The 20,734-nt window shown below is 35.0% G+C and overlaps 1 protein-coding gene across 1 annotated transcript; it reads right to left on the reverse strand.

The window, feature by feature from the left end:
• Nucleotides 1-4,550: 4,550 nt before the first annotated feature.
• Nucleotides 4,551-8,177, reverse strand: LOC139873185 (homogentisate phytyltransferase 1, chloroplastic-like). Its single transcript, XM_071861119.1, has 12 exons — nucleotides 8,087-8,177; nucleotides 7,000-7,250; nucleotides 6,821-6,904; nucleotides 6,659-6,733; nucleotides 6,465-6,548; nucleotides 6,186-6,275; nucleotides 6,014-6,115; nucleotides 5,838-5,933; nucleotides 5,662-5,733; nucleotides 5,478-5,573; nucleotides 4,709-4,813; nucleotides 4,551-4,592 (listed from the first exon to the last, which is right to left on the reverse strand). The coding sequence occupies exons 1-12, from the start codon at nucleotides 8,175-8,177 to the stop codon at nucleotides 4,551-4,553; spliced, it is 1,188 nt and encodes a 395-aa protein (XP_071717220.1).
• Between the last annotated feature and the right edge of the window lie 12,557 nt (nucleotides 8,178-20,734).

A 20,734-nucleotide genomic window follows, 5' to 3' on the forward strand; every position in this document is an offset into this window, starting at 1 on the left:
GACCACTCTAATTATCTTAACGGCGCTGTTTAGTTATGTGTATTCGACAAATGTCATCTTTATACCAAACAATACGATCATAAGTCAATTTAAAATTTTCAAGTTATGAGTTTTTAAATATCAAGAATCCTAATTATGAATTAGGTATCACATCTTTCTAATTTCTACAATAATTTGCATTGCAAATTGTGACTCTTGATTTGGGGCAGTACGATATATTGATTACCTTAATTTAAAGGTTGATGAATAATAAAATCCTAATATGAGTAAAACACTAATATTTTAATATTACAAAAAATAAATAAACCTAGTATATTTGTCTTTTGGTAAGCGGTGAAACCCTCCTATGAACGGGCACATTGGCACCCCCATAGAAGGTAAAACATCGGGTAATTAAGCCCTTCGAGCGCGAGATCTGATACCGGATGAATTGCGCATTATGCGCACCCTCTTGTCACATTCTCTTTTTGAACAATTTGGCATAACCAGGAATTGAACCCGGGTGGTGTGCTTCATTAGACAACTCGGTACCTAGTATGTATATATATATATATATATATATATATATATATATATATATATATATATATATATATATATATATATATATATATATATATATATACACTACTACTACTATTAGGCACATAAAAAGTGTCGTTTTAAAAGTTGTGATGTGGTTCAGCGGTTGGTGACCTGCCTCATTTAGAGGAGGTCAGGAGCTTGACCCCTGATGGCTACCTATTAACCCACAATGTAATCCTTACCATGAAATACCACCCATGACACCTTTCACACATCAAGGTGGTGATAGCAACTGCATGAAATAATCGCGTGGGAGGTTAAGTTCTTCTGGATGATCCCAACTAACTGTTGGCTAAAAAAAAAAGAACAGTGTCGTTTTAAGCATTACCATCCGCGTTTTGCATTTTTTAACAACCAAGAGCATCTTTATAATTTTGCTTTTTCTAACACATAACCTAGAGTCTTCTCCACTTGTAAAGGAAAAATAATCCCAACCTTTTACAACCAATTCTCCTCATTTGAACTACATTTTATAACAAAAAACTCACTATCCTAATTCCTACATTTAATCCTAATACAATCAAAACATTAAATTTAAACTCTAATTTATATCTCCATAATTTAAAATAAAAATTGTTTGATCTTGTAATCATGGATGCCATTTAGCCAATGGTTCATGGTTGACAATTGCATATATTTATAGTGAATTATTGTCGCTGACTTGTTATAATAGTAACAGCTAAAAGACCTTTATTTGTTTGCTTTTGCTATTGACACATAAACACGATATACATTCTATTTGATTAACCTGATAGTAAAATATGCAAATAATGGACACAAATACATTTTATTATACACTACGCAATTCCTGATTTCGGCGGTATATGTATTGTCAACTTAGCAATATGTTATTTACTCTGCATTATATATAATCTACTCATTTATCCCATCTACAAATAGTATACAAAACGGGGATTTTCTTGAAATATACAACAACCAATTTTCTACATTTTTTATTCTGTATTCTTTCATCTCATAATAGTTGTCAAAAAACATCTGTCATACAGAATAAGTTAATAAAATATCCATTTTACTCTTATGTTGTTTTTTTAATTGACGAATTCTATAGAAATTTAATCATTGTGTGATAAATAACCCTATATTGAGGCTTTAAAGAATTTCAATAGTTTATAGTTTGTAAATGAATAGCTTTGTTTTGACAAAGCGAAGAGCCGCTCGCTTCCTTCCTTTAATATTATCATAAACAATAAAAAAAAAATGATATGAAAAAATGTACAATAATTAACATTTTTTACTTATTAGCAACTTCACATTTTCTCTAGAATCTTGCTTGCTAGATTTTTTTTTTTTAAAGTCAAGTTGTTGACATCGAATACTCTCATTTGCCACGCAATCTATTAAATGGTTATTATAGCTTGTCTTTGTACTTTTTTCCCACTTTTGGGCACCTCGTGGTGTTATTAGTATCCTTGAAAGTTTGAGATTGAAAACTTTTTTGAAGTGAGTCCGGTGAGGATTCCCTAGAAGACATGGGTTAAATGAGATATCATTATTTCATCTTATGCGGGATGGGGTTTAATAATTGGATCGTTAAAAAACTTGGACACATTTTGAAAATGGTAGTGGCGTTTTCATATAAAAAATGATGCTTTTTGGTTGTGGGTTATAAAGAGATCTACCGGAGGGAGGGTAGTTTGGGCAAATCTATTAATAATACGTGGAAAAAAAATGCTCAACTTAGATCAACATCCCCGTGATTATATTGGATTTAGAAAAGATTGTTGGTATCAACCTCAAGAGCTCGTTTGAAGTTTGGGCAATGAAATTGGACTTCAGTTTTGGCATGATCTATGGCTTGGAAACAACAGTTTTGCGAACGTTTCAACTAAGTATATCAACTTGAAGTAATGAAGTCATTACAATAGTTTGTGTGGTTTATCATCTTTTGTTTACTTTGAGTTACTACTATTTAAAAAATGAAACCTACATTTAATGTTATACTAATGCCCATGAAAAAAGTTAGGTTGTGACGGGTTGCCTTGGACGGTTAGCACTATTTAAACTCTTTGTTTTTTTTGTGCTGATGTAAGCATGAAGTCACGAATAATTTTTTTTTTAACAAATGTCTCATTTTTTTGGTGTTGAAGTGAATAGTTTTTTTAAATGATTTTCTCATTATTTTTTGTTGACGTAAGCATGACGTCATGAACAAACATTTTCTATAGATTTTCTCATTATTATTATTGTTTTTTTCGACGTAAGCATGACATCTAATATTTTTCTAAAAATGATTTTATCATTATTCTTTTTTCTCAGCATGATGTCATATATAACTAAAAAAACTTAATTTTTTCTTTTATCTTTATTTTTCATAGCAAAAGATTTCTCGTAGAAACGTGCGGTTCTCCTGCTCCTCGTTACATTTATTTTGTCAAAATGACTAAAATAAATTAATTGAAAGTATAAGAACTTATGCAAGTTTCATTATTGTATAAAAACCTATGTTAGCTAATATAGAATTGGAATGATTATTATCTGTTTAAATGTGTATTAAACAGAGTTGAAGTTTTGTGAAGAAAGATTTGTGTATGCAGGTTTCTTTGCACGGGATTATCACCAAAATGCCCAAATATTTTACACCCCTTTCACCAGAGCCCAAAAAAAAAAAAAATTGACAAAATGCCCTCGCAAGGCGCAAGGTACCTTGCGACCTTGCGTCTTTTTCTAAAAAAATTACGGTTAAATGAGATTTTTAAACTGTCACTCCACACTTTCATCCGACTTCGCGTGTTTCTGGGTTTCGTTGTGGTTGGTGTGTTTCTTGGTTTCGTTGTGGTACGTGTGTTTCTGGGTTTCGCTGTGGTAGATTCATTCGTACTTTCTCAACAACATAAATATTTATCGGAGCATTTACAATTGCATATTGTAAAAACTCTTGAAAGTCTTCATAATCATCCGTAATATCAAAAACATGGTTATTATAAATGTATCTCATTGAAACAGGTGAATTGGGTGGCATTTGTATTTTTTTAAGAACATTTTTTAATAATATTCTCTGATTCATTAGTTTTATAGGTGCAACAGGTAGTTTTAGCTGAATTCTAAAACAATCTAGGGGTAAATACATGGGAATGTTGTTAATATACTCAAAAGAACTCCCACAACATATATGAACAACAAATTTATCTTCATTAACACAATTCATAAATACTTAAGTAGTGCAAAAAAATGCTTGAAAATGTACCTTGTGTAGCCAATAATTACTGAAATTCTTTTGGAATGAGTTATTAGGAAATGATAAATTACAAGTTCCAGGGACATTTTTTATATAGGATCGAAATTCTATCCATGAAAATCTAATGAAATCTTATCCTGAAAATCCTATCCTGATAAGATAAAGGCGCAAGGACGCAAGGGTGCTTGCGTACTTGCGCCGGTTTGTACGCAAGGTACCTTGCGCCTTGCGAGGGCATTTTGTCAAATTTTTTTTTTTTTTTTGAGCTCTCGTGCAAGGGGTGAAAAAAATTTGGGCATTTTGGTGATAATCCCGTTTTTTCCCTCTTTGCACAATGCTTTAATGGGCTATAGTTTTATTTGAATGCATGGATCCAAAACCCAATTTCAGCATCAATCAAAAAGGACATCCAGGCCCAAATTCAAAACCAGTCAACATGGTTTTATTGTACTTATAAAAATAGCTAATTTAACGATGGAATTGGATTAAAACTAGCTACAATATTATTCATAGTGAATCACAATCTCTGTATGCATAACTACAAGTGCTTAAAACCAAAAAAGGCTTAAAAACACTAGAACATAACGAACCTAGAGTACAATGACTTGAAATTAACACTACAGAATCACAATTACATAAGATAATTGAAAGTTACAAGTCTCAACTATCTAATACTAAATCTAGCTCCTCTAACTATGGAGCTAAAATGATGGCAAAATTAGAACAAATGAGCACTAAAAAGTAGGGCCCAAATTAATGTTGCTGCATATTATCGGACGAGTGGTATGAGTAAGTACTCAGCATAGAATAACTGCAAATAAGAAAATGAACAGTGCAACAAGTTAGAGAACTAACAATCAATACCTGATTTTCTCTTTAGATCACAAGTATTTTGGGCAATGTACATTTTACTAAAATGTTAGTTACCTGCCATATGAACATGTAAAATGAGGTTATTGCTGATTTGCTCTCCAGATCAGTTGACTTGGCACGACCCCAAAGAATTAGACCAAGAATCGCATGACCCAATACCTACAACAAATGAACAAATATCATCTTAATAAAATGTACTACCATTTACGTCATAAGTCAACCAGACAATCAAGGTTGAAAAAGGCGCGAGATAGGGTCAAGACGGTCGGGACCTTAAAGGGTCGAGACGGTTGAGACGGGGGTCGAGACGGGGGTCGAGACGGGCGTTGACTGACGTTAACTTTTAAATATATAAATGTATATATAGACCTATAATAAACCCAAAAAACTTTCGTTGACTAGTTTGTATCTATAATCGCTATTACCGCTATATAATACAAAAAAGTAGCACTAAACTAAGTCAATGTTGATTGATTGGACAGACTTTAACTAAATTTTCAACTTTTGACCGGCGTTGACCCGACCTTTCCGGCCTTTGACCCGACTTTTGACCGTTGACCGACTTATTAGACGCCGAGAAGCAGTCGAAACGGACTAGTCACGAAAACGCCGCAACAGGCGCCATTTGCAACCATGCAGACAACACAGACCAATATCCAACTTCTTAACTATATGGAACCAGAAACCTTTCGGATAACTAATCTCATAAACAATAATTACATTATGAATATAAATTGGTGTACATTTTGATAATATAATGTATGTGTGTGCACGCGCGCGTGTACGATTGTGTGTGTGCGTATGTCCGTGCGTGATACATTACCGTTATGTATCGGCTCCAAAGGAAGGTTGATGACGCTCCAACAAGAATAGCAACACCATAAGCTATTTCAAGTAATAAGATACATATCCAGAACACCTATAAATAATTTATCAAACTGAGTACAGTTATAAGAACTTCAAAATCTTTAACTATTATTAAGGTGTATTTAGTAGGTAAGACAAACCCGTTTTTGACCCATACGGACTGTAAACGATTGAATGCCAAAAATCTTGTCTCCAACAATATCGGGTATGTCCTGTCAATAGCACGACACAATCAAACGACCAAGTAAATGCACAAACTAGCAATATTTGCAAATATGTCAAATTATGAAGTTTGCAATTGTAGAAAGAAGTTTACCTTGAACAATGCTATAACAACCGAAAAGAAACTCATAAACCCAGTTGCAAATATTACAGGTTTTGGGAACACAGTGAGTCGTCCATACACAAAAGTCTAGAAAATTACATATGTTAGTAAATAGTAATCAACACGTCAACAACGGTATTATTATAGCTATAGCGAGAAAAAAATACCTGAATGTGCAAGTAAAATGCAATTTGAACTATTATCGCTCTTACAGCTAGAATACACATTGCTGCCACAAGAGCAAATCGCTTCCATCTCAACATCGGTATCTAGAATTCATACTTGTCTCAAAAAGCAATATTGACAATTATAAATTTGAAAAACATTTGAGAAACTCACATTGATTGAATATGCAGTCCCTAGAAGAAAACTTATGAAAAGTGCCCAAAATAAAGGCCATGAACCAACGATCCATCCAAGCCAAAAACTCTGCCGAGTACAATAGCAAACAATAAACACAAGATGAAGATATCGTGTATTATATTTTCTAAAAATGTTGTAGAAATGGGAACCAAAACATGTCGTAGGTATTAAAAGAAAAGTATGATTCATGAAGCAACAACAGAATTGAAAATGTATATAAACAGTAGAGATGAAACTCGGTTAAAGTTGACTTACGAGGACTGCAAACGACGTTACAATGATAATGCCAGTTTGAACAGAATATTCCCCGGATGCCAATGGAAGATACGGCTTGTTAACCTGAATATTTTTTTTTTTTTTTTTTAAGAAGACAACTTTTTGTTGCCCAAAAGATATCTTCTTGATAAGTTGTTTAATATTCTGAACATCTCTTAGATGAAGAAGAATACCTTATCGATTTCTATATCGGATAGCTGGTTCAAGCCAACAATATATATGTTCATAAAGAATGCAGCAACAATAGCCTAAAAAGTAGATGAGTTCTTAAGTACTTTTATAAAACTATGCAAGAGAATTACAAAATCATGAATAAGTATAAAAAGTTCAATAACCTCGAAAACGCCAATGAAGAATAAGGGAGAAAAATCTGAAAGTTTTTGAACTGCAAGGAGTGAAACCGAAACTATGCTCAATGCCTGTTTATAGAGACAGGACATTTATTATTCCTTTGTTAAGATCTAAGAATTTAATATTTAATAATCACACTAAAAATAGAGGGATAGAATATTACAGTTCCTATGACTGTATGAGGTCTTGAAAACCTGTAGAAAGCATCCAAAGCATTTGGTAATGAATTTGGAGGGCTTGAAGCATCGGGTTCAATGGGTTGTTCAGAAACCGCCCACACAACATGTTTTGTCCTTCGATTACGGGAAAGTAGTATTGTTTCATCAAAGTTGCCAATATCGTGTCTCAAAAGACTTGATTGAGATTGAATGACTTGATTACGCTTTGATGTTCTTAATGATACATGATAACAACCTAACAAGTTGAAGATATATGAATAGTCGGATCCAATTTCTAATTTGTTAGTCCAAGAAAACATATATACACAACAAATGTATTATGAATCAGTTTAAAGAAAAATCTCTACATTCAAGAAATGAAAGTCGAAACTAATTTCTTAAAAATTGAAACTTTGATACAATCATGAGCATCCAAAAGTTATTATTACGTCGTTCGGAGAAATAGATTTCCTTCACAGAATACAACACAAGTTAAAAGTGGCATATTGTCATATACATTGTAACAACTACAAAGTAGGTTCTTTTACATATATACTTGTCTACTTAAAATGGTTAAAAGGGAATTGTTTTATAGAAAATAGAAATCTGACAAAAAAAAAATATTAATTTGGGGTAAGAACATGAGATAAATTACCCAAAATGCTTTAAAACATATCTGTCACCAAGTTTTAGCATCAAAATAAAATATCCTAATTGACAATATTTAGGAATTAACCTAAATTCAACATAAACCATCAAGCAGTGAAATAAAGATCACACAAACAGATTTAATTTAGATTTAGATGAAAATGCAAACAAGATGAATTCAGACAATCCTCACGAAAGTATTACACACATTCATTTGAAATGTGCAAAATAAGATGAGAAAATAAGCAAAATAATTGGAAAATTTCTCCTTGAACAATTGGAATAATACAGCCAAAAAACATAACAACCACAAAAAGGTAGAAGCTTTTTTAGTTTTTATCACAAATGACTAAAACCCATAAGAGTTGCATAAACTTAATTACAGTAAACAGATTCTTGAACCAAAAAATCAAGAAAAACTGAAAGTAAAATCAAGAAAAGTACCTGTTGGTATAAGTGAAGACGATGAATCTGGTAATGATGGAAAATAGCAAGAAACCTTATTAGAAAAAGACCCAATAATCAAAGACTTCATATTTTGTTTTCCAAAGTCAAGATACACTTCACAATGTGACAATGCCCTAATTTTAATTATTATACAAATACAAATAATCTGCAACAATGTATGTGTGTGTGAAAAAGAGTCGAGAACACACACAGAGAGTAAAGAAGTGTCTGACTCTTTTGTACACGTCTTATTGTTAGTTACAGCAACCCCAATTGGAGAGAATCAAATTTATTTTGTGTGTGAGTGCTTGCATGTCCTTTTTATATATTTTTTTATTTGCATATACTCCATAATAAATAATTACATAATAAAATAAATATTCAGTACTAAGGGTGTGTTTGGGTGACGAGCTTGTTGGAGCTTATGGGAGCTTATAGGAGCTTGAGCTTATGATTTTAATAAGCTCCAAGTCATAAGCTTCGTTTGGTAGATAAAAAAAGTATAGCTTATGAAAATCATAAGCTCTGAAAAAATAAACTACTTTTAGGGTGTGTTTGGATGAAACTAGCTGGAGCTGGAGCTTATAGTTGGAGCTGGAGCTTATGGACTAGAGCTGGAGCTTATTTTTAAAGCTGGTAGCTGGAGCTTATTATTTTTTATAAGTGTTTGGTAAACTAGCTGGAGCTAATTTTCCAGTTCATAAGCTCTACTTTTTTTCATAAGCTACTATAAGTATGGTGTGTTTGGACGAAAGTAGCTGGAGCTGGAGCTTATAGGGTGTGTTTGGACGAAAGTAGCTGGAGCTGGAGCTTATAACTGGAGCTGGAGCTTATGAGCAGGAGCTGGAGCTGGAGCTTATTTTTGAAGCTGGTAGCTGGAGCTTATTATTTTTTATAAATGTTTGGTAAACTAGCTGGAGTTTATTTTTCAGTTCATAAGCTCTCCTTTTTTTCATAAGCTACTACAAGTAGCTTATTTTTTTAGAGCTTATGATTTTCATAAGCTCTACTTTTTTTGTCTACCAAACGAAGCTTATGACTTGGAGCTTATTAAAATTATAAGCTCAAGCTCTCATAAGCTTTCATAAGCTCCAATAAGTTACGCGCCAAACACACCCATAGCTGGAGCTGGAGCTTATGAACAGGAGCTGAAGCTGGAGCTTATTTTTGAAGCTGGTAGTTGGAGCTTATTATTTTTTATAAATGTTTGGTAACTAGCTGGAGCTTATTTTTCAGTTCATAAGCTCTACTTTTTTTCATAAGCTACTACAAGTAGCTTATTTTTTCAGAGCTTATGATTTTCATAAGCTCTACTTATTTTGTCTACCAAACGAAGCTTATGACTTGGAGCTTATTAAAATCATAAGCTCAAGCTCCTATAAGCTTCCATAAGCTCCAATAAGCTACGCGCCAAACACACCCGTAACTTATTTTTTAAGAGCTTATGATTTTCATAAGCTCTGTTTTTTATGTCTACCAAACAAAGCTTATGACTTGGAGCTTATTAAAATCATAAGCTCAAGCTTTCATAAGCTCCCATAAGCTCCAATAAGCTACTCAGCCAAACATACCCTAAATTGACAACTGGCTTTTATAAAATCAGACATAGCATATTTTATTTATTTATTTTTTTTAAAAAAAAAAGGCAAGGTACAAATTCCATCAGTCAATAAAAGTACAAGTTACATAGTCCCATTACATCACAAATATAAACCAAAGAAAGAACTACAAGGTTTCAAAGAGCCGCCACAACAACAACAACAACAACAACAAAACACAATCCCACAAGTGTGGGGTATTGGGAAGGTGAGACGTAGACAATCTATCCTAGAATAAAGAGAAATCATTTCTCTACCCTGAGTGAAACACTCCCAAGAGTAGAGAAAGTCCTCCCTCTCTCTGTTCGACGGATAAAGAGATTGCTTCCAAGGGGGCATCCGGCCTAAAAAGTATAAGAGAATAAAATAAAATAAAACATATAAAAAAGAATAAAACTAAAAATAAGTAAAATAAATAATAATCATATAATAAAAAATAAATAAATAAGAGTAAAATAAATAAATAAATAATAAAAAAGACGCCATGAAAATGGTATAATCAAATTTTCATGGGTTTTAAATCACGTCTGGAGTTCAGTTTAGGCTCTAAGCGGCAGTCAAAGAGCCACCCTCACGACATAATACATATAATTATTTTAATTTTAAGTACACGCTTCGGTCGTTAAACCATGTAAGTCAATCGAAATTTTTTCCTTTCAAGCGATGTGAAATCCAATCAAATGACTTGACTTGAATCTCATTAAGTAGAACCGGGATGTTCCATTTCTCACCACCAAAGACCTTCTTGTTTCTATTGCTCCAAATTAAATACGCATAAATCCACTCAACCGCTTGTCACACCTTTTGACTTAGGCATGACATTGAGGCCGAGTTATTTCCACGAAGTAACTCGTTGATGCTAAGGTTTCCCATGCTACCAAGTCACCACCAAGCAAAAACATGATTCCATAGTTCTAGAACATCTTTGCAAAAAATAAGTGAATGCTCCACGGTTTCAACATCATCATCACAAATAGGACATCTAAGATGGGTCGGGGGAAAAACATAAGATGGCTTGGGCTAGGTGGTGATCAAGCATAGAATAATCGGGTCGGGTTCGGTCCATGTTTGACATCAAATGAAGAGGGATTTAAGGGTCAATTGAGTTTAACTCTCCGGTCCGGAGTACCGTGGATAACCCCCTGCAAGATGAGGATCTCAGCGGGGGTGGTTAAACATAGACCCACCATCGGCGAGTAGTCCAGTCGGCGATGGCTCGCGCTAAGTCGTAGGGTTCGTGTTCATAGAACGTTACCTGTATATCAAGAATGTCTAGTGAAATGCTATAAGTCCGGTAGCGCGGGTGTAATTACGCTATGCGCTGCTGTTGTTAGAGTATATGTGTGTGAAGTGAATTCCAGATCCCCTTATGCTGTGGACGATGTCCTGTATTTATAGGGCAATCCTTCTTATCTTCTATCGCCACGTAATAAGGTTAAAAGGATCGTGGCCTGCCAATAGTACATTTTCGAGCAAGCTGATCCGACAAAAGGCAAAAAGTGTTCTTGTCGGACTTGACCTTTTGTCTGCTAGGTGTCCTCTGCCAGCTGCAGCATTGCCTGACATGTGGATGCTGTCAATGCTCGCAGATGGGATTGGCACCATGGTTGTTACTATAGCGTTATATGCATTAACGCGCGCCCTTGTAAATTCTTATGGTGATGCTGTTTGATGCGCTACACGATCTGATCGGGTATGCGTATCATTAAGTCCCCCCAGTTCAATGGTATACGCAGGAACTGCGCATGACGTTGAACTCAACTTGCAACCACCGTTCATCCGTTCTTTTCCACGCGCCTCTGCTTTCTTCTACTTATATTTCAACAAAGTATTTTGTCCTGCTGCATTAAATACAAAGAAATCGAAGCGACGTTTATCAGTTGCTACAGTTGTCATTCCGCCGTTTTCGCCGCCCTCGGTTACCTCGTACTTCTTCCTTTTCAGCTTTTGACACGTGGCTCCATCTCCGCCTTTCATATTTTAACTGCCCTTTTTCAACTTCTCTTGAGGCCTCTTCCATGTTTTTACTTCCCTATAAATACCTCATAATCATCCCTTTCACTTTTTACTCCATCTGTGCTCTCTAATCCTGCGCAAATCTTCTCAGCTTATTATTTCGACCTCGTTTTCTTGCAATCAGGTTAGCGCGAGTTTAGTCTCTTTTCTTACGATCTTTTGAATTATTTGTTAATAGATGGCATCTTCTTCATCTACTTCTGAGCCTCCAAACTGCGAGGTTATTAAGTCTGTTATGATAAGGCGCAAAATCGCGCTGTTGGTGGACTGGTACCCACCTTTAGCCGATTTGAATCCTATAGCGCCCCTACCCGATCAGCGCGTAGACGATGTTATTGAAGGTAAGGTCACTGTATATCGACAGGTCATGGTAGAAGGGAATGTGCGCTATCCTCCCACTTCTTTCTTCATGGAGGTTCTTAGCCATTTCAATATCGGTATTGGTCAGCTGCACCCGTATAGCGCGTGTCGTGTTACCCTCTTTGAGATGATTTGCTGCCACTATCAATTTCCTCCATCGCTTGATTTGTTTAAGAACGTATTTTCCTACCGTAAAAACCAACAAAGTTGGTATTCTTTTAACGACAGGATTAACTTTGTGAAGCGCCTGAAAGCCGGTGTGCCCAAGAAGTGGAAGAACTCGTTCTTCTTCATTGATGATTCTTTTATCCCTCTTGCGTATAAAAATATTTGTTCATGGCACACGGAAGCTAAAAATGCGCGGTTAAACGTCAGGCCTCCCCTTTCCCCAGACGATCAGCGGAGACTCGAGCATTTTTACAACCGCGAACTCCCCATCTGTGACGACCCGAAAATTTCCAACCAAATTTAAACTTAACCTTTATATGTTTCCGACATGATAAGCAGAATTTGTAATGTTGAATTTCAAAAAGTTAGGAACTACATTCATGTAATCAATTACCCTTTGACCGTGTTCGACGATTCACGAACAATTATGAGTATATAGATATGTATATATAATATATAATATTAACTGAAAACATTAACAAAGTATTAGATATATGATACTTTACATGAACGTATTTGTTTCGATATATTTATTGACAGAATTAAGAGATAATATCAAATGATTGAATTATCAGATACATTATGATATGATTACGGGCCTATGTTATGAGGTCCACTGTGATTTAAGAAATCTATTCTTTTTGACAACATTCGGAAAATGGTAAAGTGATTTATAAATAAGAACAAATGTGTCAATTAACGGGAACTAGACAAGGGTTAGTGGAAATTCCTGTTTAATTTTCAAGGCATGTTTTATAATATTTTTCTCGTGACCTTGATAAGATAACTATGTTAACTTTCATTTTATTTAATATGAAAATAAGAACGTGGAGTGTAAATAACTTAGATGTTGGATATCGACAAGTTAAGTAACTCGACATTTTTTATTAAGATGATTTCATACGTTTATTTAACCTTTGGACTTTATCTCATGCTTCACCAATAGACTGTAATTTAAAAACTTGAAACCTATTATGAATATATATAATTCTACTTTTCTAAAATGTTTTATGATATAACGATTTTCATTATTTTAACTTTTTAACAAAATGATTCTTAAATATATTTAGTTTTGGAAAACAAAATTATCATATTTATTTGATTTAGTTTCAAAAGTACAAAAAACGTTTTCAGTTTAAAAAGAACTTTATTATTAAAGCGTATATATCTTTTATAAATATCGAGAACCACTTTTGACAACTCATTACTTAACCAGTATGATAAAGATAACGATATTTATATTTTATTTTATTAAATATATATAACGATTTAAATTAATATTATATATATTTATACCCGTATTATACGTATATAGTTTTATACTTTTACTATACTTTAACTTTACCTTTACTTTACTTTTACTTTACTTTAACTTTAATAATTCACTTTAATAAATCATACTTTAATAAATCACTTTAATAATTCATACTTTAATAATTCACTTTAATAATTCATACTTTAATAATTCACTTTAATAATTCATACTTTAATAATTCACTTTAATAATTCATACTTTAATAATTCACTTTAATAATTCAAAAATCTATTATAAATAGAATTGAATAGGTTTCATTATTTCATAGAAACTTGAAAATATATTTCTCTAAACTCTCTCAATCGAATTACATATATATATTTTCTTTGTATTATTTCAAGATATTATTAGTATACATAAAATACTACGACGGAGTTATACTCAGATGATTTCAAAATAAGTTTTCAAACGGGATAGAGCTAAGGAAATTATGGGTTATAGCTATGGAGGTTATGGGTATTGATCGAGGGTATTGCTCGTGAGGTCAACCTAACGTTTATCATTTTCGTTGCGTCTACATACTTTCCTGCAATATTGAATCACAATATTGATACGTTCGTGAATCCGAGACAAACCCTGCACTTGTTCAGTGCCGTCATATACATAATCGCTACAAAATACAGTATTGTGAGTTTCATTTGCTCCCTTTTTAATTGCTTTTGCAATATATATTTTTGGGCTGAGAATACATGCGCTGTTTTATAAATGTTTTACGAAGTAGGCACAAGTACTAAAACTAATTCTTTGTGGGTTTAAACCAGAAATATACCCTTAGCTTGGTAACATTAAACTACTTGTCTATGTACGGTAGGCGCGAATCCTAAAGATAGATCTATTGGGCCTGACAAACCCCATCCTGACTATGGGATGCTTTAGTACTTCGAGGTTATTTTAAACACACCTGATCTGGTGTACTTCAGAGGGTAAAACATGAATGTTAAGGCTTGTTACCGGGTGCCTACAACTTATAGAATACTTTTAAACACTTGCGAGTGTACGGATATTTATGGAAACTGAAATCTTGTGGTCTATTACTATTACAGAAATGATTGATTATGATAAACTAATGAACTCACCAACCTTTTGGTTGACACTTTAAAGCATGTTTATTCTCAGGTATTAAAGAAATCTTCCGCTCTGTATTAGCTCATTTTAAGGATATTACCTGGAGTCATTCATGACATACTTTGAAAGACGTTGCATTCGAGTCGTTGAGTTCATCAAGATTAATATTAAGTCAATTATAGTTGGATGTAATATGAAATGGTATGCATGCCGTCAATTTTTGATGTAAAGAAAGTTTGTATTTTAAAAACGAATGCAATGTTTGTAAAACGTATCATATAGAGGTCAAATACCTCGCGATGTAATCAACTATTGTGAATCGTTTATAATGTATATGAACGGGTCCTTTCACCATCCGCCAATATAGCTTGGATATTTTACGGATTGCTAATATGTGCCCCTATCCGCCTGCCCTGCCAGTTATCAAAGATGCCGATGATAATGGTAGGCGGAAGATGGGCGTTATTTTTGTACTTGTTTTCTCTTCATTACATTCCTCTAACTTAACTTGTTAAATTTGCAGAGATGCGTCTAGACATGCTCCTTGCTTCTCGCGATATTGAGGGTGTTTACACTGAGACGCTCTAAGTGGAGAACGAGGGCGAGCAGGGTGATGCTGCTATCGGCGTCGGTGGTTCTGATGACGCCGACCAATGTGAGGGTCATGCAGGTGACGACTCTCACCAAGCGGATGCCGAGGGGGCAAAGGTGACTGAGGCCCCGACTGAGAGTGGGAATAAGCGCAAGCGCCCTAGAAGGGCAAAAGGTAGTTTCATTTTTCTTTAAGTCTTAGACAATCGCGCTACCTATTATGTTACTTAATCAGTTATCTTCCTGTCTGCAGAGGCTCGTCTGTAGTTCTATGGCATGAATGATTTGCTGTCGATACCAGAGGCTACAGCGACTTCCCAATCCAATTTTCTGGAGAGTATCAAACTCCCCAATTACTTCACGCATATATCACCGGAGGCGGAATGGCGCTTTGATGTTCAGCTAGCTATGTTGAACTTGATGCGTTCCCAGTTTTGCCTGCATCGCAAAAGGGCTCGTTTGGACGGTACTGGCTCTTCTACGCCAGGCGCGTTGACTGCCGATCAGATGCATGACCGCATCGTGCATCTAAACTCAGAGCTAGAGCGGTCAGAAAAGGCGCGCGAAGAGGCAATTAGCGCCTCGTCTAACTTAGCTGCTGAGAAAGTATCTTTGACTTCTCAGGTTGAGGGGTTAGCAGAAAAGGTTAACTCCCTTGAGTCTGAGAAGAGCTCTCTGGTGAAAGAGCGTGAAGATTTGGTCAATCGCCTGTCTTCTTGCAAGGCCAATCGTGATGCGGCGGTGCATCAGTTTGAGACCCTGAAGAAGGGTCTTCCCGGGCTTGTTGCTCGCGCTTGCGATTCCAAGTACGTGAGTGATCTGCTTTTTGATGCCATTCTTGCCTTTAGGTGAAACAACCCAACCCGTATTTAAACAGGCCCGTAATTTTTTTTTCTTATTTACATTAATATTTAGGTCCCAATTATGTTTCCAAAACATCTTTAACACAAATGATAAGTTCAATAAACTTCTAAAACATTTAATACATAGTTTGAATATCCGAACGGGCAACACGACCCGACTATTTTAACTTCCGACGAAACCGAGCATGGTGATTGGGGATACGCTACCCAATCCTAATCAATACAAAAGCACGTCTTCTAAAGCAACCTACGCGAGTCCACTAGTTCTTACGCTTACCAGTGCCACCGCCTCCATGCAAATCTATAAAAATGTAAACAACGAGAGTGTAAGCTAACGCTTAGTGAGTGAGAATATACTACATATATACATATGCATAAAATGGACACGCCACACAAATATAATCAAATAACACATACCGGAGTCCATGCATAAGGGCAAGCTAACCTAAGCATACCGTACGATCGCTATACACAAGCTAAAAATATCAACAATGTAAGTACACCAACAACGATATGTACCAAGCCAATAAGCTACACCCGGAGGGATTAGCTACAACACAACATTACAACAATATCCAAATGTATAATAAAGCATAAACCGCCCAAGGTTAACCCCTTAACCCGATACCAAATGAAGATTGGTCGAACTACACGAGCCTTAGTAAATCTTCATTCACAAGAGACTACTATCTTCAATAACACAACAACATTAAGGTTGGCCGAACTACACGAGCCTTAGTAATCCGCAACCACACGAGATCACTACCTCAATAAGATGACTGAAACTACACGCGTCATCGTGAATCCGCATCCACACGTGATCCACTTCCCAATATCAAAACCCACGGTCACGGGATTATAAAATCTACTACATCGGGGTTATCCACATCACAACTCAATATCAACCCTTCGCCATTGGGGTTATATAATCCACATCACAAGCACATGTGATAACGTACACACAAAGTGTGCACCTGGCCAAAGGTGGTCAACTAAAACACACAACCGTGCCAATTGAACCCTTACACAAGTCCATCAAATCCACCTATATGTGAAGTGAGCTCTATAGCCGAGAATCACTTCACCCGACCCGCACCCATCCTACACATACATATGCACATAGGATATTAACACTCACCTTGAAGTCTTGATGGATGCCAAACCCAAAATTCGCAATCGCCAATGGAAAGTACCTATTCCATTCATCACACAATGAGTAACACAATTAAGGTGGATATACAAATCAACCCAAATTGACAACTAGTGCAATCTGGACCCAAAAGTGCTTCCAAGCATAAACCATGCCCAAACTAACCAATAATCACTAACACTAGTGACAATGGTCCTAATATGCCAATTAAACCGAAACACAAGTGTTAAACACTTATCATTCTCCAAATCGCCCATAACCCAAATTTTGACCCATAAGAAGTCAACATCTCACCATTAACAAGTTTTGGCACCAAAACATATTTAACTCGGGTTTATACTCCAACCTAATTCATTTTAAGTTTATAAACCTTATTAAATACAATCGGGTCACAATCATCACCAAACCCATATTTTGACTCTATTCAAAATTAGTCAACCACATGAACCCTAAAGGCTTCCAATACCTCAATAATCACTAAATACTAGTGATTACACTCATTTGCAAGTCTTACAAGCTTACACTTGCTCACCAAACCCAAAACCCACCTTCATCACTTATAAACCCGAATCTTGGTGTTAATCTTCAATTAACAACTAATGGGGTTTCATTTATGAACTCACAATTAAAAACCCCTAAAATATGAACATGAACACAAAACGAAATTCGGAGTTAGAGCTTACCACTAGTATCACTGTGTAACTAAGAACGAGGAGAACAAAGTTGCCTCTTACGCTTAAGATCGAATCCCGCTCCTTCCTTTCCAAATCTCACTTTGAATCAAATGGGGTTTTGAAGTTTTGAGAGAAAATGAAGAAGAAAAGGAAAAAGAAATAGGAGAAATGAGAAGAGTGGATGAGATTGAAGATCTCAATCTGGCACACACGCAAAATGACCAAAATGCCCCTAAAAACCCTTAAAATCACGAAATCCGGAACCAGCTCACCAGAGGTGCCTCGCCGCGGCCCTCTTCCTCCGCGCCGCGAGATTACTCTTAGTCTGGGATCCATTTTACATGCCATCTGATCCTGATTTGCTTGAAACGCCGCGCCGCAGCTCCCCAGGTCGCGCCGCGACCCACTACGGGTTTTTGATCATTTCTCGCGTACTTGAACTTCAACACACGAACATGTATCAAACCCTTCATACACTAGTCGTACATACACGATACACCTATAGATCATATACGGGGAAAACGGGGTGTTACATTAGGGAGGAAGAGAAGCTTACCTTTTGGAAGAAGATTCAACCGCACGTTCAACCTTCCGAGGCTTTAGATGCACTTATTGCTAAAGAAATGGAACCTCTTGCAGTGCAAAAGAGCAAAGAAGTAGCGCCGATGCTGGTGAACATCATGGTCCCTTCATTGGTGGCTTTATCTAACGACCCTACTGCTGATGCGCACCGCTTGTTAAACGAACAATTGTAAATTTATTATCTTGTTCATGCATGTAATGACTTTGATGAAATAAAATATTTAGCATATTGTCTTTTCTTTGTTGTGGATAACGTTTATGTTATGAAGTTTATGAATGTGCGCTAGTGATTGGCACTTGGGCAGTGATAATGCTAAAAACGAACATATATTTCATAGCATTATTCCTCAAGAAAGACAAGCTTTTAGTTGCAATTGTTCTATTTACAAGTGATATTCGTTTAAATAATAAAAGGTGAAGACAAAAGACAGATTCGACGAATTGAAGACGCAAACGACCAAAAAGCTCAAAAGTACAAAAGACAATCAAAGAGGTTCCAATTATTGATAAGAAACGTCTCGAAATTACAAGAGTACAAGATTCAAAACGCAAAATACAAAATATAAAATTGTACGCAAGGACGTTCGAAAATCCGGAACCGGGACCAGAGTCAACTCTCAACGCTCGACGCAACGGACTAAAAATTATAAGTTAACTATGTATATAAATATAATATAATATATAATTAATTATATTAATTATATATATATAATAAAAACCGTCGGCAGAGAAAGACTCCAAGATGTGAGCTGGAATTTCAAACTCCGCGACTCGCGGAGTTTGAAGGCAAAATTCACCGCGAGTCGCGGAGCCCCAAAAATCAAAAATCCCTATAAAGCCAACCGAATTCTGATCAAAATTCATATTCTATTTCTCTCTTCTCTCATATATACGTAAAATATATATATATATATAATTTATATTTTAATTTTAATTTTAATTCTAATAATAAGGGTATGTTAGCGAATGTTGTAAGGGTGTAAGTCGAAATTCTGTCCGTGTAACGCTACGCTATTTTTAATCATTGTAAGTTATGTTCAACCTTTTTACATTAATGTCTCGTAGCTAAGTTATTATTATGCTTATTTAAAACGAAGTAATCATGATGTTGGGCTAATTACTAAAATTGGGTAATTGGACTTTGTACCATAATTGGGGTTTGGACAAAAGAACGACACTTGTGGAAATTAGACTATGGGCTATTAATGGGCTTTATATTTGTTTAACTAAATGAAAGTTTGTTAATGTTAATATAAAGATTTACAATTGGGCGTCCCTATAAATTACCATATACACTCAATCGGACACGATGGGCGGGGTATTTATATGTACGAATAATCATTCATTTAACCGGACACGGGAATGGATTAATAGCCACTAGAATAATTAAAACAGGGGTGAAATTACATTCAAGGGTAATTGGTGTAATTGTTAACAAAGTAGTAAAACCTTGGTTTACACGCAGTCGATAACCTGGTGTATTCATTAAACAAAGTATTAAAACCTTGTTACAATTCGAATCCCCAATTAGTTAGAATATTTAACTTCGGGTATAATAATAATTTGATGAGGACACTCGCACTTTATATTTATGACTGATGGACTGTTATGGACAAAAACCAGACGGACATATTAAATAATCCAGGACAAAGGACAATTAACCCATGGGCATAAAACTAAAATCAACACGTCAAACATCATGATTACGGAAGTTTAAATAAGCATAATTCTTTTATTTCATATTTAATTTCCTTTATTTTATATTTAATTGCACTTCTAATTATCGCACTTTTATTTATTGTTATTTAATCGCACTTTTAATTATCGTACTTTTTAATTATCGCAAGTTTATTTTATCGCACTTTTATTATTCACAATTTCATTATCGTTATTTACTTTAAGTTTTAATTTAAGTCTTTTATTTATTTAATATTTTACATTAGGTTTTAACTGCGACTAAAGTTTTAAAATCGACAAACCGGTCATTAAACGGTAAAAAAACCCCCCTTTATAATAATAATATTACTTATATATATATTTGTATTTTTATAAAAGTAAACTAATATAGCGTTACGCTTTGTTTAAAGATTTCCCTGTGGAACGAACCGGACTTACTAAAAACTACACTACTTTACGATTAGGTACACTGCCTATAAGTGTTGTAGCAAGGTTTAAGTATATCCATTCTATAAATAAATAAATATCTTGTGTAAAATTGTATCGTATTTAATAGTTTTTCCTAGTAAAATATAAAGCTATTTTA

This window comes from Rutidosis leptorrhynchoides, chromosome 10 (genome assembly GCF_046630445.1).
Source record: "Rutidosis leptorrhynchoides isolate AG116_Rl617_1_P2 chromosome 10, CSIRO_AGI_Rlap_v1, whole genome shotgun sequence".
In the NCBI taxonomy this organism is placed as follows: domain Eukaryota; kingdom Viridiplantae; phylum Streptophyta; class Magnoliopsida; order Asterales; family Asteraceae; genus Rutidosis; species Rutidosis leptorrhynchoides.

Bases quoted from the DNA above. Each gene is read 5' to 3' on its own strand.
- LOC139873185 (XM_071861119.1), bottom strand. From the start codon at position 8,177: ATGAAGTCTTTGATTATTGGGTCTTTTTCTAATAAGGTTTCTTGCTAT. The intron at 6,905-6,999 runs GTAATATTCTAT...CTCTATAAACAG, and splicing joins CTCATACAGTCATAGGAACT to GCATTGAGCATAGTTTCGGT. The intron at 5,734-5,837 runs GTAAACTTCTTT...TGCTATTGACAG, and splicing joins TTGTTATAGCATTGTTCAAG to GACATACCCGATATTGTTGG.